Source organism: Delphinus delphis, chromosome 16 (assembly GCF_949987515.2).
Source record: "Delphinus delphis chromosome 16, mDelDel1.2, whole genome shotgun sequence".
NCBI lineage: Eukaryota > Metazoa > Chordata > Mammalia > Artiodactyla > Delphinidae > Delphinus > Delphinus delphis.
In genome coordinates, this window is record NC_082698.1 from 26,084,859 (window position 1) to 26,106,044 (window position 21,186).

General features: G+C 52.9%; 2 protein-coding genes across 10 annotated transcripts in view; both read right to left on the reverse strand.

Moving 5' to 3' along the window:
- Nucleotides 1-77: 77 nt before the first annotated feature.
- Nucleotides 78-7,820, reverse strand: NFKB2 (nuclear factor kappa B subunit 2). 5 transcript variants are annotated; one of them, XM_060034188.1, is made up of 23 exons: nucleotides 7,732-7,820; nucleotides 6,372-6,463; nucleotides 6,010-6,091; nucleotides 5,852-5,892; nucleotides 5,499-5,597; nucleotides 5,268-5,419; nucleotides 4,903-5,009; nucleotides 4,650-4,808; nucleotides 4,256-4,360; nucleotides 4,042-4,127; nucleotides 3,825-3,963; nucleotides 3,458-3,586; nucleotides 3,127-3,333; nucleotides 2,906-3,047; nucleotides 2,404-2,518; nucleotides 2,098-2,311; nucleotides 1,780-1,949; nucleotides 1,553-1,655; nucleotides 1,273-1,424; nucleotides 1,074-1,143; nucleotides 662-834; nucleotides 437-548; nucleotides 78-337 (listed from the first exon to the last, which is right to left on the reverse strand). In XM_060034188.1, the coding sequence occupies exons 2-23, from the start codon at nucleotides 6,390-6,392 to the stop codon at nucleotides 213-215; spliced, it is 2,703 nt and encodes a 900-aa protein (XP_059890171.1). In that variant the 5' UTR covers nucleotides 6,393-6,463; nucleotides 7,732-7,820; the 3' UTR covers nucleotides 78-212. The 5 variants fall into 5 exon arrangements, with proteins under 5 accessions (XP_059890171.1, XP_059890170.1, XP_059890172.1 ...); XM_060034187.1 differs by lacking the exon at nucleotides 7,732-7,820 and having other exon boundaries at nucleotides 6,372-6,529; XM_060034189.1 differs by lacking the exon at nucleotides 7,732-7,820 and having other exon boundaries at nucleotides 78-334; nucleotides 6,372-6,527.
- A 5,540-nt stretch (nucleotides 7,821-13,360) lies between these two features.
- The window catches only part of GBF1 (golgi brefeldin A resistant guanine nucleotide exchange factor 1), a 122,389-nt gene continuing 114,563 nt past the window's right edge, over nucleotides 13,361-21,186 (reverse strand). The window contains exons 31-41 of one of the 5 annotated variants that reach the window (XM_060034195.1): nucleotides 18,698-18,923; nucleotides 18,020-18,180; nucleotides 17,642-17,888; nucleotides 17,317-17,522; nucleotides 16,285-16,435; nucleotides 16,048-16,178; nucleotides 15,744-15,845; nucleotides 15,347-15,460; nucleotides 15,017-15,197; nucleotides 14,737-14,865; nucleotides 13,361-14,253 (exon numbers count right to left, since the gene is read on the reverse strand). In XM_060034195.1, coding sequence (XP_059890178.1) covers nucleotides 13,973-14,253; nucleotides 14,737-14,865; nucleotides 15,017-15,197; nucleotides 15,347-15,460; nucleotides 15,744-15,845; nucleotides 16,048-16,178; nucleotides 16,285-16,435; nucleotides 17,317-17,522; nucleotides 17,642-17,888; nucleotides 18,020-18,180; nucleotides 18,698-18,923 — 1,929 coding nt within the window. In that variant the 3' untranslated portion in view covers nucleotides 13,361-13,972. The remainder of the gene's footprint in view (nucleotides 14,254-14,736; nucleotides 14,866-15,016; nucleotides 15,198-15,346; nucleotides 15,461-15,743; nucleotides 15,846-16,047; nucleotides 16,179-16,284; nucleotides 16,436-17,316; nucleotides 17,523-17,641; nucleotides 17,889-18,019; nucleotides 18,181-18,697; nucleotides 18,924-21,186) is intronic. The other 4 variants (XM_060034196.1, XM_060034197.1, XM_060034198.1 and 1 more) reach the window with 4 other exon arrangements.

The following is a 21,186-nucleotide window of genomic DNA, read 5'->3' on the forward strand; positions in this document are numbered from 1 at the left end:
GGCCAGGATAGGCATTTGGTTCCCAGGAACAATAGTCACACACATCAGGGGCTGCTCTAAGTTGGGGAGGAGGCCACACCCCCTCCCTTTCTCATGAGAATCTTTTATTTGCCCCAACTGAAGGGTGGGCACGGGGTGTTAAATAAGAACTGGAATAGGTGGGGACACTGTACAGAGGGGCCCAGGAAGGGGGCTGGTGGGTGGGCAGCAGTTCAGTGCACCTGAGGCTGGGGATGTCCGTGGCAGAGCCCTCCTGGTGGCTCAGGAGGGGGACCCAGCTTCTCTGCTTCCTGTTCCACCGACTGGCTCCCGTATGCACTGTCCTCCTTCACCTCTGCTGGGGGAGTGGACACGGGGAAGGACATAGGGAAGAGTCAAGGCCTCAAGCCTCCCACCCTCCAAGCCCAGATCCACCTTTGAGGTAGGGCCCCTTTACCTGTGCTAGGCAGCTTTTCTCGGGTCTCAGGACCTCTCAGCAGCCTCACTCCCTCGTCCAGGCCCATGTCAGACAGGGCATCCAGCAGGCCCGCCAAGTCCCCACCAGCCAGCTGAGGAGAAGGACAAGGCAGGAGGCTTGAGTCATGGTTAGGGTGTGGTGTCCGCAGAGAAGCACCAGAGACCTGAGGCTGGGGCATGGAGCACGGGACGGGGACCGACTGACCTTGTAACTGCGTAGGAGACTGCCGCTGGGTGAGGCCGTCTTTCGATATGTGTCCACCAGACTGCGCAGACCCAGCCGTTCTGCCAGCTCTGCCCAGCTGCCCTGGGCTCCTGGCCCGTCTAGCAGATGCTCCAGGTTCTGTAGGACTGTATCCTCGAGTGGCATCTCTGGCTCTGAGGGGGACACACACATACCATGTTAGTTACCCCCCAGAGATGGGCAAAAACACAGCTGAATGCCACCTTTCTCACATGGTAACCTGACAGATAAGGCAGGAAGGGCCACTGGGGGGCAATGGACGGAGGACAGGGATGGAGGAAGGGAGACCTCCTTGAGTGGCCCTGAAGGAGAAGAGACCTCTGTGAGCAGGGGTCTGGGGTCTGGCATCTGGCAATGGGTGGGGAGATCTCACCTGCAGGGCTAGGTGGGGTCAGGGGGGGCGCCATGGTGTCCTGAGCAGCATTTAGCAGCAAGGTCTTCACCTGGGGAGACAGCCTCAGCCTTGACTACCTCCCATCACAGTCCTTAAGCCCAGGTACCAGATACTCAGGACCCATCTATAAGCCCAGCTGCCCCATCCCCTGGTACTTCTAGTCCCAGGCTGGCCTCACCTTGCTGCTGCGAGTGAGGTCAAGAGGTGTGTGGCCCCGAAAGCTGCCTCGGGTGTCCCTCTCAGGGCCCTCAGAATCTGAGTCACTACCAGAGGTGGGGGGCGAAGGCAGTGGGCACAAGGGCTCCTCGTTCTCTGCATGGATGTCGGCACCTGGGTGAGGGGATAGTCATGGAGAAGTACAACAGGAGCCCACATTAAGGATGCAAAGTGGGGGGACTGGGAGGCCCCGCTTTCCTTCCCCCCAGCCCTGTTCATATGCCCCTGAGAGTGAGACTGACCGGCCTTCAGAAGGAGGCGGGTGAGGGTCGGGGATCCCAGTCCAGCTGCCAGGTGTAGGGGCGTGTTTCCCGCAAAGGTACGGGCATTCACATTGGCCCGGAGCTGTGGGGTGCAAAGGAGTGGTTGATCACAGCACCAACTGATTGGCTGTCCCTCCGCCACACCCTCCCCATTCCTAGTCCCTCCACACCCTTGGCTCCATGCCTTCCACAATCCTCAGTCCCACCTTGGTGACCAGATGGGTGACCAACCCCAGCTCCTCCATTTCTGTGGCTAGATGCAGGGCTGTTCGGCCCCCCTGCCGCTCTGCAGCCTCCACTTCAGCTCCGTTGTCCACCAGCAGATCCAAGCACTCGGGGCTTCGGGCACGGACCGCCAGGTGTACAGGGTACAGTCCTAGTGACACAGCATGCTCAGACTGCAGCTGTGCCCCCAGTGTGACCCCCTGACCATTTGACCTCGATGCCTCATGTCCACTACAGGCACTCACCAGGTACCCTCTCTGGTCCCCACCCTTGCCCGCTGGTCCAGGTGATGAACTCACCTTCAAAGTCTGGCAAGTGCAACAGTTGGGGCATGCTGGGAACTCCACTCCGCAGAAGGGTGCGCAGCACATCAGGGGCACTGGCACGTGCCCGGAGTGCCAGGTGCACGGCTGAGTCTCCATGCCGATCCAGCAGTGCTGGATCTGCGCCCACCTGCAGCAGGAAGCTCACCACGCTGGTCTGCCCGGTGATCACTGCCAGATGCAGGGGCGTCTGGGGAGGCAGGCAGAGTGAGCCAGGCCTGCTCCTGGCCTAGACCCACCTGACTTCCAACCCCTACCCCCTCACCAATAGATGCCCCTCACCTGGTGCAGGTGGTTGGTGAGATTAACAACGCCGAGGTGCGGGGCGTGGTAGATGACGTGGGCTATTTGCTCAATGACGCTGGTCTGCCCGTGGATGATGGCCAAATGCAGCGGCCTGGGGGTTGGGGAGTAAGACTCTGGCCTAGTGAGCCCAGCAACGCAGCATCCTTCACTCTCAAAACCCCACCACCTCCACAATCTCTCTCCCTCGGCCCCGCCCAGCCCAGACGTCTCCAAGGACATCGCTGCACCTGAACTTAATACTTCCGAGCACCTTTTGCGCTAAGTATGTACTATTATTGTGCCCCTTTAAAACTGAAGTGTGCAGAGATTAAGTATCTTGGACAGAACTAGAGCATAACGAGGCCAGGCTTGAAACCGGGTCTGTCCAACTCCAGAGCCCTGGCTCTTTTTAAGTCCCTTTCCCGCCCCGCCCCCCCACGACCTTCCACCGCGCCAAGCCCAGGACCCCGCCCGCCCGGCCGCCCGCCCTCCCACCTACGTGTCTCCGTTCTCGTCCTGCGCGGTCAGCAGGTGGCGCTGTCCTGCCAGCAGCGCGCGCGCGTCTGCCGTGACGCCGTAGTCGAGCAAGGCTCGGGCGCTGCGCTGCGCCAGGCCGAACAGGCGCGCGTTGTATTCCCGGGCTGGGGGCGACAGGGGGTGTGGGCATGGGCTAGGTCCCCACCCGCAGCGTCCCGACCGCCCGGATTCCCGAGGCCGTACCTCGATGCAGCAGCTCCGGGGCCTGTTCGCGTTGGAGGGTCCCGGAGGGGGCGCTCAGCTCTGCTGCTTCCTCCCCAGCATCCACGCTAGGCGCCTCGGAGGCCATCTGCGCCCCGCCCCCGCCTCCCGGGTAGCAGCCCATTGGGGCCGCACCGGACTGGTAGGGGCTGTAGGCCAAGGAGGAGGAGAAAAAGCCGAGGCTGCCACCTGTGGACACAGGCAGGACTGTGGGGAGGGGGCACCAGGAGGACTCTTCCAGATTTCTTCCCCCACAACTTTTCTCCCCTTTACCCCTCCCTCATCCATTCCCCTTCCTGCCACCAGCACTCACCTCCTCCTCCAGCTCCTCCATAACCCCCAGCCGAGCCCCCAGAGCCTCCACCCATGTGGGAGCCACCCCCAAAGGGCTGGGAGAAGGTGGGCAAGGCTTTCCTCCGCTTCCGCTGCACCTCCTCCTTGTCTGGGGGGAGAGGCAAATGAGATATTAAAACCCCAACTCACGCCTTGCCTCAAGAGCCCTGTCCCATGTTTGGTAATGGCCTTTCCCCTGAAAGCCCTCAGGCTGGCTCCTAGGGTCACCTCTTACTGGGACCTTCCCTACTCCTGATTTGACTCATGGGTCCCCTGATCTAGTTCTTGGGACCCTCCAGCCAAGCCCCCACCCTCCAGCCCCCGTGGGATCTTCAGCCCAGCTCCACCTTCCACCAGAGGATAATAGGTGAACTGTTTGGAGTCAGAGACATCCCCCCCACGCTTGCGTTTCAGTTGCAGGAACACAGTTACAGGACGCTCAATCTTCATCTTGTGATAGGGAGGTGTCCGGAACACAATGGCATACTAGGGGGAAAGAGAACATAAGGTGTATTAAGGCCTTGGCCTAGTTTCGGCCCAGGCCCAGCCCTGGCCCTAGGGTACCTGTTTGTGAACATCTGTGGGAGAGAAGTCCCCGAAGGCCTGCCATCCATTCTCATCATCCTCGTAGAACCGAACCTCAATGTCATCTACAGGGGAAATTGAAGTTTGGCCACAGCTCCTAGTAGAATCTCCAGGGCCATTTGTCCTGGAGCTGTCCCGGTCCCCAAGCTTGATACCCAACATCCCTAGCTCCCAGCCTAGGCTCCAGCCTCACCTTTCTGCACCTTGTCACAAAGCAGATAAACCTCATCTCCACCCCGCACAGAGCCAGCTGTCTTGTCCATTCGAGAAATCTTCAGGTTTGAGGCTCCAGGAGACTCTATGGAGATGGGATATCAATTACTTGAGAGGATATAATAGCCATGGTCCCAATTATGGAGCCAGGGGCTTTGTATTATCTGAACAACCCCAAGAGGTACAAGAACTGCTAGTATCTTCATCTACTCAAGATGGAAGCCATACTCAGAGAGGGGAAGTGACTTGCTCAAGATCACTCAGCTCATACATGGTGGGGCCAAGTTCAAACCCAGGCCTATCTGACTCCACAGTTCAAGGTTGCCCTCCATGCTCCCTCTGGCACCCAGGCCCCAGGTGATTAGGATACTCACTGCTGTCATGGATGGGTTGAGAGATAACTGGCTTCAGGGGCAGAGAGAAGGAGCCATCACTGGCTCGAAGGAAGGCAGAAAAGCGCAGCCGCACAATGCTCAGATCCATCACCTTCTTTAGTTCCTTGGCCTCCTGCTCCAGCTCCCGACGCTCGGCCTCTGGGCAGCGGGCACACGTGTGACCCCTGGAGTCCTCCTCCTTCTCTACTCCTTCCATGACCACCTCCCATGACTCCCTCCATGTCCTCCATACCCGTAAGGCCCTGGGGCCTGGAGCGAAGCCGCTGTCTCTGAAGTTTTTGTATCATAATCTCCATCATGTTCTTCTTGGTCACATGCAGGACACCCAGGTTGTTAAATCTGGGTAGGGGAGGGGAGGAGTCAGAGGCCTTGCAGGCAGTTCTTTCCTCCTGAGGCACCCTCCCCACTGCCAGGGCTCAGCTCAGCTCTACTTCCTCTAGGAAGCTTTTCTAGTTTTCACTTGGGGCCTTGGGTTCTAGGGCCAACCAGGGTCTCTCCCCTTGGTCAGATGCTAAGCTCACAGAGGTGGGCTGGGGCCTAGAACTGGCAAGCAATGAGGGGGCACGCCAGTGGAGACCAGGGGTAGGGGGCACCTACTGGGCAGTCATATCCTTGGGCCCCACAGACACTGCGCAGACCCCCAGCTCCGAGCATTGCTTGCCCACCAAACTGTGGGCGTGAGCACGAGGCGGGTCACTGTGTGTTACCAGGTCCACCTCTATCTTGGCCGGTCCCTCGTAGTTACAGATCTGTGAGGGGTGAGGGCTGTCAGTAATGCCCATGAATACACTGTCCACTAGCCCACCCTCCAGCACTATCCTGGCTCACCTTGACAGTGGGATACGTCTTCCGACCCTTCTCGCTGGAGGCACCTGGCAGCCCTCCGTGGGAAGGGCCTTCACAGCCATATCGAAATCGGAAGCCTCGCTGAAGGTGCCAGGGCACAGTGACATTGTGACCAGGACAGACACCAGCCCCCCATCCCCCCCAGCCAGCAGTGACCATAATGACTGGATGTGTGTATCCTGAATCACAACCACACCACTGTGATCATCAGCAGCTAACCATCCCAACCCTAAGTGGGTCTGTGTCAGTTACCCTCCCTGTGGCCACCCAGCTGCAACTACCCCACTCACCCCCAAAGCTGAAGCCATCCCACACTATCCCTTCCACTCGCTCACCTGCTTAGGCTGTTCCACGATCACCAGGTAGGGGCCATCAGCTGGGGACAGAGGGGCCTTGCTGAGCCAGGATCTCTGAGCCCACTCCCAAGGCAGAGGGCACATACTCCTCCCTTCCCCTCCCTCCAAGACAAGGGGAGGTCAGGGGACTTACTAACCTGTCTCTGGGGCTGGTTCCTTGGGTCCCACCATGGACGGGTTGAATTTGAAATCATCATATTCAATGATGCCATCCAGACCCTGGTTTGGAGACAGACTGGGGTGGCAGCTGATTCTGACCCCCAGAGCCCTCCACCTCTCAGCTCTGTAAGCCCTCAGTAATGACTCCCTCTCCTCCCCAGGCCCATATGAAAGCTCCTACTGTAAGCAGTTTGTAGACAGACTGACTGACAGGCAGGGTGAGATAATCTGAGGACATCACAGGTGTCGGGGAGTAGATGGCACTCCGAAAGATGGGCAGACAAGCAGACAGGCACGGGGGGGCAGACGGCCGGCTTTGGGGCCAGGCGGCGTGACTCACTGGGTCGTAGCAACTGTCCATGTCTCTGGGCTAGGCCCGGCTCTGTCCGGTGGCTTCGGCGGGTCCTGTTCCCCAGAGTTTCAGGCGCCCGCCTTAGGTGGGGAGGAGTGGCGGGGGTAGGGAGAGACAGATCAGGACGGGAGTTGGGGGAAGAGGGGGGCCCAAATTTGGGGGAGGGTCCGATCTCCTCCAGCTACCCGTCCGGGTGTGGCGGGCAAGATCCGGTGGAGGGCGAAATCTGGAGCTGGGCTGGGCCGGGCCGGGGAAGGGGCAGGAAAGTTAGAACAGCTTAGGAAAGTCCCGAAAATACCACGGGGAGGCGGGGCCGGAGGGGGCGTGCCTGGAAATGACGCCACTGGCCACTCCCCCGAGGCGGGAGGGGCGCGAGATCTTCTCGCTGGCCTGCGGGCGCCCGCAGCACCTCTACAAGCAGAGGAACGGCGAGACCCAGAGAAGGCCTCGCGGGGTTGGGGGCCACCTCCTCCCTCCAGAGCAGGCGCCAGGCCCTGGAGGGTCTTTCAAGGCCGGGGGAGGCTACTAGTCCGGGGCCAGGCCCGCCTCCCGTCCCCTTCCCCTCCCCCGTCCTGGAGCAACCTCGGGATTTTCTACTCCGAGAGAGGCCACGGCTGATTCACCCCGGGGGGTTTTGGGGGGATATTCCTACTGTAAGGAGGCCTCCTCCCCGAAGGGCTGTAGGCGGGGGCTCTTCCCAGTCGGGGGCCCCGGGGTTCTGCCCCGAGAACCGGTCTCTGGGGCCACGGGGCGGCGGGAGGAAAGGTGTCTCCTCCTTGGGATGGGTTCCTCTATTCCCTCTCCCCGAAACATCTGTACAGCTGTTGATTCCCACACCGCACCTGCTTTGGGGGCCCACGCCCCCCCCAGTCCCATATCCGTGTGTAATGCATGTATGTGTCTGCATCACAGGTGTACAAGTGTGTTTCGGCCCATGTGCTTGTGTGTGCATGGTGTGAACATGCGTGTACAGGTGAGCGTCCTTTAATCAGTGTGGACACATGTCTGAGCATGTATGTAAGGGCACAGGTGAACATATCTTTGAGTTTCTGCGTGAAGGGTATGGGGTGCAGGCACCTGTGCACGGGTGAGTGTGTTTTGCGTGTGCATGTGTGTGTGAGTCTGAGTGCATGGACGACCCTTTGCACCCGCCGGTATATGTGTAGATGTACGTACGGCCCGCGTCTTTGTACAGGGATATTGATGTGTATCCGCGTGTCTTGTTCGTGTGCGTGCTCTCTGGAGTGTGCAGATGCCGCTCTTAAGCTCTGGGGCTCGGTCAGCTAAGGGCCCTCCTCCTGCCCTTCCCGGCGTCCCGCCACCCAGGGGTCTGAACCCAGCCACTCACCGCGGCGGCGGCTCCGGTTCCGGATTCTCTCCTTGCCCGACCCACCTCGGACGGGTCGCGGCACCTCTCCAACCACCCTGACTCCAGTCGGGAAAGCCCCTTTTCGGCCCCCGGGAGGGGGGAATTCCCGTGACGTTTCCGTGCGTCACTCGCCATGCCCTTTTTTATTGGCTGAAAGTTTAAGTCCCGGACTCGCGCAGCCAATCAGGAGTGGCTCAGGCAGCCCCTCAGAGGAGAAATATTTGCGCAGCGCGGGAAGCAGGAGTGAGAATGACTCTCAGGCGCTGGCTCTGGCCTGGGGACCAGTCCGCTGCGGGATCCGCTGACCGAGTGCCATTCCCCAGTCGAAGGACCCGGCTCCAGTCTCCTCACCCACCCAGGCATGTCCCAGCCGGCTGGCAGCCCCCGCTGCTGCTCGGCTTTATGGTGCGCCTAATACTTGGCCACTTCTGAAGCCGGGGAACCCCAAGGGGAAGCTGGTTTGCCTCAGCCCTCTGGCCCCCCGCCCGGAGCGGGGCCCCGCTGCCGGGAAGACTTAGGGGAAGAGGGAGGAAGTTGATCTTGCAGTCGGTTCCAGAGTGCCATCTGGTGGCCTCTCTGGAGCCGCGAGGAGACTCCGTAATCTTCTCTTAATCAGTCTTCCCTGGAAGCGACAATCTGTACCTAAAACTTGTTCTATAAATGGCAGGTTAACAGCTGGCCAGACTTTCAGACCTGAACTCAGGTCTGCGCCGCGTAAGAGAAATGAGTTGTTTATTTGGGGGACTCAGGCCTTGTTCATCGATCACGGAGATTTGGAATATTAGAATGGAAAAGGCATCCAAAATTAATAGTTAATACTTCCTCCGATGTAGGAAATTGCCTTTTATACAGTTTCCAATGTCCGCTTCGACCCTTCTAGTGGCAGCAAGGTCAGTACAGAATTTCACAAGGTGCTGAACTCCGAGGCTGGACATTTCTGGTTGGTAGAATTTATTTTTAGGAGGTGCCATGAGTAATCTCCATTCTTGCAGGCGTCCTCCCTTCGGCTCACCGAGGTAGAACACAGGCTGTTGTTTCAGATCTTTCCTGCAACTTGCCCCTGACCTTAATAATGGAATTACAGGCCTGCAGTAGCTCTGCATAAAGGGAGACTATTATGGCCCTTGATTTGGGCTATTTCCTGTCACTTCCCCCTCTTCATGTTGCCTGCAAATGGAATGTGCCAGATACTGTGTTAAGATACTTTAGTATAAATTCTTATTCTTCCTCCCAGCAGCACTAGGAGGTAAATATTACCTTTACTGATAAAGAAATTAAGGCTCAGAGAGGTGAATTAACACAACCAAATACACAGCTAGAAAGGGACAGAGTGAGAATCAAACCCAGTCTCTTAACTCTAGGACAAAGCTCTTTCCCCTAAATTTGTATAAAACAAAGCAGGCCTTTCCACTGCACTGTGGGCCTCCAAATAATTTGTCAAAATCCAGGGATATTGTCTACTACCTTCCCCTGGTAAATCAGACCCAAAACCGTTAAATTAAAATGGAATGAGGTTAGATTGGTGTACTACAACTTAGTGAACCTGTGCTAGTTATCATTGATTACAACTGTCCTTTCAAAGTGCTCATAAACCAACAGCTGAAATTGGCATGAACACTTCTAGTCTCCAAAATGTCTCTAAAAGCAACCCTAGGGCTTGAGCTATTCTTTTTTATTTTATTTTATTTATTTATTTATTTATTGGCTGCGTTGGGTCTTCCGTTGCTGCACGCGGGCTTTCTCTAGTTGCAGCGAGCGGGGGCTACTCTTCATTGCGGTGCGAGGGCTTCTCATTGCGGTGGCTTCTCTTGTTGCGGAGCACAGACTCTAGGCACGCAAGGTTCAGTAGTTGTGGCACATGGGCTTCAGTAGTTGTGGCTCACAGGTTCAAGAGCGCAGGCACAGTAGTTGTGGCACGCAGGCTTAGTTGCTCCAGAGCATGTGGGATCTTCCCGGACCAGGGCTCGAACCCATGTCCCCTGCATTGGCAGGACGATTCTTAACCACTGCGCCACCAGGGAAGCCCAAGGGGTTGAGCTATTCTAATTATGAGATTCTGAGCTGTAATTTCTTTCTATTTATTTATTTATTTGTTTATTTTTGGCTGCATTGGGTCTTCGTTGCTGCACGCAGGCTTTCTCTAGTTGCAGCAAGCGGGGGCTACTCTTCGTTGCAGTGCACAGGCTTCTCATTGCAGTGGCTTCTCTTGTGGAGCACGGGCTCTAGGTGCACAGGCTTCAGTAGTTGTGGCGCATGTGCTTAGTTGCTCTGCGGCATGTGGGATCTTCCCGGACCAGGGCTTGAACCCATGTCCCCTGCACTGGCAGGTGGATTCTTAACCACTGCACCACCAGGGAAGCCTTAGTTTATCTGAAGATTTAAAAAAAGAAAAACCTTTATCATAGAAAGTTTCAGACATATATAGTGGAGAAAATAGTATAATGAATCCCCATGTACTCATCAGTCAGCTCCAACAATTCCCAGTGTTGTCCTGGAGATTTTAACTGACTCAAAGTTTATTGTTAGTTGCTATTGCCTCATCTGTCTCTACTTAAGAAACCTCTTCATTGTTTGTTTCACTAATTTCCAACCTAATGATTATCTCTGTTTCTGTACCCAGGCCTAGCACTACTGCTGGCCCAGAAGAGAGGCACCATAAATTCGCTCCATTCACTCACCAATAAATAGGGAGGGCCTATTCTAGAAATCAGTGTCCCTATTTGAAGACAAAAATCAAATGGTTGTATAATATGTCAGTTGGTGATAAGTGCTACAGAGAAAAATAAAGTAGTAAGAGTATAGAGAGTGACAAATGTTTTCTGTGTAGCAGTCAGGGAAGTCTTCTCTGATGAGGTAACATTTGAACAGTGACTTGAAAAAAGTGAGGGGGTGAGTTATGTGGATATCTGAGGGAAGAGCATTCCAGGTGGAGGCACCAGTAGTGTAAAGGTCTGATACAAATGCGTTTGGTATATTTGAGGACCAGCAAGGTTAGTTAGGTAGGTGAGAAAAAGTAAGAACTTTGGATTTTATGCTGAATGAGATGGAGATCCATTTGAGGGTTTTGGGCAGTGGAGTGAAAATGATATGACATGTATTAAAAGTATCCATTTGGCTGCTGTGTGGAGAGTAAAGGGTAGAGAGTATGGGACTAGAATGAAGGAGGGAGACCAGTAGTCCAATAGATGGTGGCTTAGACTTGAGTGGTAGTGGGTGAGGGTGGGAGAAGTAGTCACATTCCAGATAGATTTGAAAGACAGAAGCAACAAGACTTGCTGAGGGATTGGGTGTGGGATGTGGGTGGTGGGGTGTGGGCATTGGTATAAGAACCTAGAAGAGATGAGGGGTAGTTGTACATAAAGTCAGAGTGATGGATGGTATTTAAAGTTTCGACAGTGGACATCACCCCACGATTGAATGTGGAGAAAAGAAGTTGACAAGCACTGAGCCCTGGGGCATTCTTTTTGGGTTTTTTTGGCAGCGTTGGGTCTTCGCTGCTGCGCGCGGGCTTTCTCTACTCTTCGTGGCGGTGCACTGGCTTATCATTGCGGTGGCTTCTCTTCTTAAGGAGCACGGGCTCTAGATGCATGCATGGGCTTCAGTAGTTGTGGCTCATGGGCTCAATAGTTGTAGCATGCAGGCTCTGTAGTTGTGGCTCACGGGCTCAGTAGTTGTGGCTCGCGAGCTTAGTTGCTCTGCAGCATGTGGGATCTTCCAGGACCAGGGCTCGGACCTGTGTCCCCTGCATTGGCAGGCGGATTCTTAACCACTGTGCCCCACCACTACTTTTGAGCTGAGGAAGTGTCATAGGAAAGACCATGGGGTTTAGAGTGAGACAGACCTGGGTTTGAATCCCAGCTTCCTAACTTCCCAGGAATTTGGCCTCTCTGAACCTGTTGCCTCATCTGTAAGAGGAGTAAATACCTCTACAAGGTTGGGTAAGCAGTGCACTTAATATTGACATATATTGGTGTTCCAACAATGTCACTTCTCCATGTTAGGGTCTTAAAAGTCTCTAGCTTTCCTCTGGACTTTTTGAAACCTGCTATCCTAGAGTTCTTATAGGAGACATCATTAAGACCAGCATTTCCCTTCAGATTATTCTATTACTTTCCCACAAGTTTTGTCACTTCCACATCATCAGCCATTCTTTGTTGGTCAGAATTAAGGCCTGAATATTAGTTCTTGTAGTTTCCCTTGCCTGACAGAGACAACACTGTCAACAACACAAGTCACGTATGTCAGTTGATCTTTCTGTAACAGAATGAGGCTTCCGACAAATGTTTTTCTTTGCTTGCCAGCGAGGAAGGGTTCAGTTTGCAATTACTCCAGCTTCTTTCCCAATATTTGTAGACTGAGGGATACAGACTTTTCATATTCCTTTGTTCATAGGATGGCCTTCAGGTTTCTATACAGTAGTCAATGTTGTTTCCCCCATAGGGAAACAAGCTTCTGAAGGCAGAGCTGTGGGGCTCAGAAGGGAGAACAGAGATGTTATAGCTGAAGCCAACGGCCCTAGTGTTAACCTGACTGTAGTTCCGGGCTTTTCTGCACTCATACAGAAATGTGCAAAGGAGGAGTGCAGTCTTACTCCTAATTTTCCCAGGGGCAAGGCTTCTAGTTAGTGTGGAAAGCAGGCATGGTCTGGACTACTTGCAGAAGGAAGGGAAGAGGGAGAAACTAGTGTAAGAGCTGCAGGACTCATGTCAGTATTGTTCCACATCAGGCTGTTTCCATTTCCAAAGCACCCGAGGGAGGCACTTACAGACATCCAGACCCAGCAACATCCACGTGGTTGTGCTGAGCAAAGGAAAGCCCAAGGTGCTGAACGATTACATAGACATCTGGGACCAATGAAGAGGTGAGTGCCCCTAACTCTCCGTGAGGGAGGCCAGCTGGTAGTACAGCAGGTACCACTCTCTGCCCTCCCTTCCCCCGGGGGAAGAGACCATGGTGAAGGAGGATGCCAAGATGATGGAGATGCTTCACTTGGGAAAGCTTAATAGTATTCTGCATCACACCCACAGTACCTCACCCCTGTAGGGGCCACACTGCCTGCCCCATACACACTCCCACTTATTTTACCCTGACGCAAAGGGAAAGAAGGGGAGGGATTCTCCAATCATGCTGCAGTGACTGGGGTAGATGGAGGCTGTGGGATGGGAAGAAATTTTCCCTCCTCAGTTCTGGGCCAAAATGAATGCCCTGTGTCCAGAAACACATGATCACAGCTATGGGCAAGATAGCCTCCCACCCCCTAAGCTCCATGGGCTCCTCTCTGCTCCTGGGACCATGAGGCACATCTGAGGGAAGACTTCTGAATAACTACAGCTCAGCTCTGGTTCACCTTCCCTTTGACCCCAGCCTAGGCTGTCACGCTTATCTCCGATGGAGCAGTTAGGGAAGAGGACAACTGCCAACCCCCTAGCGCATCCCTGGTGCTAAGGGGGCACTGCTGTGATGGTGGTGGTGGGGCAGCAGCAGTGAAGGAATCCTGACTGCGTCCTGGCGTCTGGCTGGCTGGTGACCAGGGGCCACGTGGGCCAGACTGTTGGTAGGCTCAGTCTCATTTCTGTTCATGTGATGGCCTGGGTATCCCGAAACATGGTACCCACGAACTCAAGAAGGAAACCAGAGGGAAAGGCAATGATGTTGGTACTAAGACATTTATTACATCATAAAAAATCCATTGTTGTCCTGTTTTTCCATATGTACATGCTCCTGTGGGCAGTCCCTCTGTCCAGCCCCACCTGTCCACCCTCCATGGCGCCAATCAACTCTCCAAACTGACCAACTAATTAATAAAAGAGGAAGAACTAGAGGAGGTGGCCCAGGGCTGATGGGAGTGGGGTTCGGAGAGGGAAACAAAGTGCAGAGTGATTGGCTTGGCTCTCGATGCCTGACCACGGGCAGGAGGAGCACAAGGGCGGGCACTGCAGGGTTGGTACAGTGATGCCTCCCCGAGCTGCCAGGCTGCAGGTGATACCTGAGTGTGCTCTCAGGTTGGACTCCCAGGAATGGAGAGCAGAGGAGGAAGGTCCCACAGACTGACTGTGGGTCCCAGGAGGGGCTATAAAAGTTCTTTTTCAGGTCCCCATCCAAGTAGCAGTAATAGCAGCTTGGGCTGGGACTGAAGAATTTGTGGCCCCTGGGACAGCTGAGAGGTGGGCCAGGGACAGCCTGGTAGGAAGTACTGGTCCTGATCGCTGAGGGCCCTGCCTTAGTTGACCTCAGAGGTGGGCAGGGGGTCTGTGGGGCGGGGTGTGGCCAGGAGGGGCACAGGTGAGGTGGCCTCGATGAGAGCGGGGTTGAGTATGATAGGCAGAGTCATGGGGGGCACGCCCACCTGCAGTGGGGAGGCCAAGGGCTGCAGGATCAGTGGGGGCTGAGCCAGGGGTGGAGGCCCATCCGGGGTAGGGCTCAGTCTGCTGGGGCTGGATGCCACTGGTGATCCAGAGGAGCTGCTGTTGGCAGGTCGGGGGCCCTCGGGCTTCTCAAAGTCTAGAGGGAAAGCAAGGTGGCTGCAGTCAGACTCGTTCACATTCTGCAGCTAGTTTACCAAACTTCTGCTTCTCCCACTCCTGTAAGCAAGATGACCCCTCCCAGTCTACACAGTTGAGAGTCTCTGCTCAAAACTTATTCCAGTGTCCAGCTACCTTATATCTACCCTTTATCTTCTTTGCTGTACCTCCAGTAGGTTAATTTTGGTCTGGTCTTTATTAGAATTCCTGAAGGGCAACCTCTGCATATTCATTCCAAGTCCCTGATCCAGCCTCCTTCTCTGAAGCCTGAAAATCCCAGGCAGCTAGCTCATCATAGCTGACCTGGCCCTGCCATTTCCCGTAAGAAGAGAGCAGGTGAACAGGATCTTCTGGTTCTTTCCTTCCCCTGCCTCACAGCCCATGCCCAGCAGCAATCTCAAAGTACCCCGGACCTCCTTGACTTCCTGTTTGACATCCAGCAAACTCGCTCAGAGGGACTCACCACAGGTCCCCAGCTCAGAGGGCATCTCTGGGGGAGGTGGATGGCCAGGTGTCCTGGTGTCACCAGCAGCAGGAGTCAGGTGGGCTGAGGCCAGAGGTTTTGGGGCATGAGGCTCCATGGGCACAGGGTCTGGGGAGGGTAGAGAATCCAGATGGCGGCTCTCGGTGCTTTATTTCAAGTAGAGTCCTGGCTACCCACTAGACTTAACCCCCACCCCAGGCACAGAGAACTAATTATTAGCTCCAGACTCTCTTTGATGAAGTTGGTTGGAGCCCCCTACCCTGGATGACAGTCTGCTTGAAGAGCTCATCTCGTAGGTGGGGCAGGAAACAGTCAATGCGCTCCCAGGTGATCTCCCAGAGGGCTGAGGGGCTGCCTCCTCGGGCATCCGCACTGTGGAAAATCTCTGCTGTGTCCATCACCAGGAGCATGTTCTTCAGAGACTCAGGGATGGCCTCTGACTGCAGGTGGCAGTGGGGCCATGAGAATGGGAAAGAGGGCATGGGGGGATATGGTAAGGAGAAGGCAGCCACCAAGGGGGAAACAGCAAGTCTTCCCAGAAGATGGGAGAGGAAGTAGGCAGCTGGAGTTGGGCTGAGGCAGAACGTACCAGTAAGTCACTGGAGCCTGCATGCATGTACTTGTCCATGAAATCCAGGATGGTCAGCCAGAGGGCCGCAAAGGTAGAGAGCGACAGCAGTGGAGACAGGTGCTGCAGGAAGACCTATGGTCCCCCAGCCCCTCTCAGCCAAGAGTAGGGTAGGAGCCTTCTGCACCCCTCTCCAAGGGTGGGAGGCAAGCCTGCCCTATCTTGTGTGGGAATCCTGGATCAGAGACTCCTCTGAATTCCAAAATCCTCCCAAGTCCCTGGGTCCTGCTGAGTCTCCATAGCTGGGAGTCCTAAGCACCTACATTACATCTCTAGGTCCTCCCAGCAGCCTTGGCTTCCCTGCTTGTGAAGAGGCAGGTGTGGGGAGAGTGGGTGGGTGTAGGGTGGTGAGCAGTACCTTAGAGAGCAGGGTGGAAGCCCTCATCCGGGTCTCCTCCATCCCGCCCACATCTGCAGGGCTGATGTTTTCCAAGAGCTTGGTCAGTAGAGGAAACAGCACCTGGTGGGTAAGAAGCCAACATCTCCCTAGCAGGGTCAGGTGGAAGCCTTGTCCACTTGACCCTGGGCTGCGGTGGATGGGTACAGAGCAGGAGGGAAGGTCTGATACAGGCTGAGGATTGACATCAGGGGCTCTTCAAGCTGCTTGGCTCTCCTTGTCTTTAGGATTTGCACTTTACCTTAAGACCAGAGGGAAGTCCTACCTTGTTAAAACAGGACTCCCATTCCAGGGCATCTAACTTTTGCAGATCATGTACCAGTAGTGCTCGCTGCAGATAGGTCAGTGCCTGCATCCGCACCTGGCGCCGGGCATCACAGCACAGGCAGGCAATGCCTGAGAATGAGAACAGGCTCAGGATCCTTTGGGCATCCTGATCCTGGTACTTCCCAAGTGCCAGCTCCACCTCTGCCCCTGCCCTGCCTGCTCCCCTGAGGTTTACCCTGAAGTAAAGGGCACCAACAGTGGGCCCAGAGGGTGCGTGAATCCGCTTCGATCTTCCGGCCTCCTGCGTCCAGGTGGCGCTGCTCCTCTGCCCATGAGCTGTAGATAGAGGCTGCCCTTGTGTGTAGGGTGTGCATCAGGTCTAGCAACTGGGGTCACAGGAGGGGCACGACATGAGTGAGGTTAGGTCTGGTGGATCCCCTCCTCACCAGCCCACTCCCACTGTCCCTGACTGAGTCCTCAAGGGAGTCCCTAGTACCGATCACACCATACTCCACCCCTCTCACCACTCCCTTCTCCTCAACTTTATGAGCTGGTTGTCCTAGTCCTGACCAGTGTTTCCCAAAGATGGGTATTACTCCTAGTAGCGGGGATTTGAGGAGGTGTGTGGACTAAGTATTTAATAACACAATTACACAGTGAGAAAGGTACTTTTTCACTCCTTTTTCACACTTTCTGATGACAGATAAAGCCTCATCTTGTTAATCTCATTTTAAAAACAGCAAACCTCAGGCTCAGAGGCTTTGATAGGCAACAGTGTCTGGCCAGATTTAATAATTTTTTGTTTTTGTAATTTTTCTAAGGTTATTCTATTTAAAGCAATTAATTCTCCATTTATTTAGTGATGTAAAGTCTGCTCATAAAATAAATTTTATATGTCCTGAATAGACAACAGAATAACTCTGGAAGGATAAACAAGAAACTGATGGCAGTGGTTGCCTCTGGTAAGGGGAACTTAGCAGCTGGGGACAGGAAATGAATGGGACTTTTATCTGCTTACCCTTTTGTACCTTCTGAACTCTGTGCTATGTGCATTTGAATTACTTATTTCAAAAACAAACTATAATTTAAAAATGAAGCAAACAAAGACTTACAGGCGGTCCTGGACAGGGGGGCACTGTGGGGACACTGGCTGAGGCCCTGGCTGGAAAACAGGCCCTTCCTTTCCGCCCTGGCTGTCCCTGGCCCCACCAAGACTCCCAATGTCAGGTACCGGGAGAGGAGAGGAAGTAAAGGGTGCCATACTTACGTCCTGACTGACCTGTAAAGACACCGTATGGTAGCTGGCAGGCACACCTTCGTCCTCATCGTCATCACTATGCCCACCCCGCGTGGCATGTTGGCTGGAGGTTCGAGGCCGCCGAAGCATTGAGCCTTCCTTGGATTTCTTCTTGAAGCGGTTCCCTTTGTTGTCATACTTGTGACTCTTGCCACGTTTCTCCTGGGACTTGCACCCTGAGCAGGGCCAGACGCAGGTCACATTTCCATATCCATGGGTACAGACGGCCTGCTCCTCCCTTTCCCCCGTAATTCACATGGTTACTCCCCAACTGCCCCTTCATCAGGTGACCCACCGCCATTCAGACTGGCCTCCACAAAGATGCGGAGAGTCTTGACACAGAGCTCAAAGTTGTCAGGTGTGATGTGGGCAGCGTCACGCACGATGAAGGACAGGGACTCCACACACTTGAGCAGGGACTTGGTGTCATGTGGCCCGAGGTCCAGCCCCACTGTTAGGCTGTACTGATTGACCAGGGGTGAAGGACCTGGCCAGCTGGTCTCAGGCCCTGGCTTGGAGTTATCGATGTCATCCTTCCCCACCTGTAAAGTATAGAGGAGCTGAGAATCCAGGCTTGACCCTGATCTTCCCCTAGCTGCCCTCTCAGAAGGCCAGGAATCTTTCCCACAGGCCAAGAGGGGAAGACTCACCCGCTGCCCGTATGCTCACTCACCACTAACCAACCGCTGTTGACCACATCAGCATCTGTGGCTGATCGGTGAATCTTGCCAGGCCTGCCATGGTCAGTGTAGACCTCCGAGTCAGAAGTGTACCCTCGGTCCAGGCTCACATCATTTTGATGGAAGGATGGGAGTTCACTATCTGATTGAGCCCCTGAGCCAGCAGGGAGAGGCGCAGAGTCAGGATGGGGATGGGGAAGTTGGGATGAGGCATAGTTTCAGCTCTCAGAAGAAAGGTGCTGAAGCCTGGCCTCTCTTTTCTCTTGGTCTGGATTAGTTTCAGCCCTGTCACTAGAGGGCTGAAGGATGGCCTGGAGAGCTTCTCTGTTGACCAAATGGGGCAGCAGGCTAATTTGGGCTCCTGACAGCATCTAGGAGCAGCTGTTGGGGAGGGAGGTGGCAGTGAGGACAGAATTTCTGAGAAAACAGTCCTCAGGACAGTAGGAAGCCTGGCTTCATAGCCTTCTCCATTGCCTACTTGCCTTTATGCTGTTTAATCTGTGGGTAATGGGGAGAGGCCTGTTAGGCACAGGAAGCTCTGGAAGCAGATAGCAGAAGCCAGGGGTATTTAATCTGCTGAACACAACAACCTGCGTTTTGTTTTCCTGTCTCAACCACTGGGGCCATAATTGTTTATCTGCCAGTGTGGGTCTCTCTGGGAAAGGGCTTACCAGCATCAGGTGCATCGGCCCTGGCTGTGGCCTGCAGGGCAGCTGGAGGCTTTACACCTGAGCCAATGCACTCCAGCAGCGTGAAGAGGGTGGCCCAGTCATCACTTGAGTGGATGTTGGCTGCGTTAGTCTTAAGGAGTTCATGGAGCCCATAGGCTACCTGGTGACTGACTCGGGACAACACGCTGGGCTTCATTAGTAGCAAAATGCGCAGGGAGAGCAGTACCTGGGGCAGGAGATGGGGGCAGGAAGTGGAAAGTGGGCACACGCGTCTTGTCTAGCCTCCTTCCCCACCAGCCTCCCTAGGCTAGTGAGAACAGTTTTGGCTAAGACCCAACTTAGGGTACTCTGTGGACAGATGGCCAGGGGCTAGGAATGGGGGCAAGAAAGAGGCAGGTGTGGTTATAAAAGGGCAATACGAGGGATCCTGTGGTGTTGGAACTATTCAGCATCTTGGCTAGTGGTAGATACACAAACCTACGCAAGTGCTTAAATTGTGTAGAACTTAATACACGTATGAACAAGTAAAACTGAGGAAATCTATATAAGATTAGTGAATTGTATCAATGTCAGTATCTTGGTTATGATACTACACTATAGTTTTGCACAATGCTACCATTGGGGTAAAGTGGGTAAAGTGTACAGACAGCCCCCAACTTATGATAATTTAACTTAGATTTTTTTGACTTCACAATGGTATAAAAGTGAAACACATTCAGTAGAAACCATACTTAGAGTTTTGATTTTTTCCAGGGCTACTGATATGCAGCACAATACTCTTTTGTGTTGCTGGGCAGTGGCAGGGAGCCACAGCTCTCAGTCAGCCATGCCATTATGAGGGTAAACAACTGATGCACTTAGAACCATTCCGTACCCAGACAACCATTCTGTTTGCCACTTTCAGTACAGTATTCAATAAATTACCTGAGATATCCAATACTTTATTATAAAATAGACTGCATATGAATCTATAATTATCTCTATTTTCAAAGTTTAATTTTTTAAAAACTGAAAAAAAGACCAGCAACATTATGCAAAACTACAGCATAATATCATAACCATTGTAACATTGATACAATTCACTAATCTTATTCAGATTTCCCCAGTTTTACTTGTACTCATACGTGGATTAAGTTCTACACAATTGAAGCACTTGTGTAGGTTTGTGTATCCACCACTAGCCAAGATGTTGAATAGTTCCAACACCACAGGATCCCTTGTGTTGCCCTTTTATAACCACACCTGCCTTTCTTGCCCCCATCCCTAGCCCCCGGCCATTTGTCCACAACTTCTAAAACCTCATCAATTCAAAAAGGTCATATAAATGGAATGATATAGTATATAACCGTTTGGGATTGGCTTTTTTCACTTAGCGTAATTCCTTGGACAGTCATGCAAGTTGCTGCATGTATCAATAGTTTGTTGCTTTTAACTGCTGAATAGTATTCCATGGTATGTATGTACTACACTTTACGCTGAAAACCATCTGGGCTGATTCTAGTTTTTGTCTACTACAAATAAAGATCCTGTGAACATTCATGTATAGGTTTTTTATAAAAGTAAACTTTCATTTCTCTGGGATAAGTGCCCAAGAGTGCAACTGCTGGATTGTGTTGTAACTGCATGTTTAGTTTTATAAGAAACTGCTCTATCATTTTATATTCCTACCAGAAATTTATGAGTGACTGACCCACATCCTTGTCTGCATTTGGTATTATCACTGTTTTTCACTTTAGCCATTCTGACAGGTGTGTAGTGGTATCTCACTGTGGTTTTAATTTGCATTTCCCTGTTGGATAATGATGATGAACACCATTTAAGCTTCTTCATGTGCTTATCTGCCATCTGTATATCTTCTTCATATCTTTCGCCCATTTTCTAATTGGTGTTTTTTTTTTTTTTACTGTTACGTTTTGAGTTCTTTTATATTTTAGGTATTAGTCTTTTTTCAGATATTTGATTTGCAAACATACACTCCTTGTCTTTACCTCCTTTTCACACTGGGCTCTCATAGAGTAGAATTTTTAATATTGATGAAATCTACCAGTTTTTCCTTTTATGGATTGTATTTTTGGTGTCAAGTCTAAGAACTTTTTGCCTAGCTCCCAAAGATATCCTCCTATTTTTCTTTCTAGGGTTTCATAGTTTTACATTTTACATTTAATTCTATGATTCATTTTGAGTTAATTTTTCTATAAGGTATGAGGCTTAGGTCAAGGTTCATTTGTCCCCTGCCCCCTCAACCATGGATTTCAATTGCTCCAGCAATTAAAAGGATTATCCTTCCTCCACTTAATTGTTTTTGCACCTTTGTCAAAAAATTAGTTAGGCATCTTTGTGTGCGTCTATTTCTGGTTTCTCCTGTTACATCGATGCATGTGTCTGTCCCTCCAAAAATACCACAGTGTTGATTACTATAGCTGTATAGTAAGCCTTAATATCAGATGGAGTGATTCCTCCCACGTTTTTTCTCAAAATGTTCAGCTATT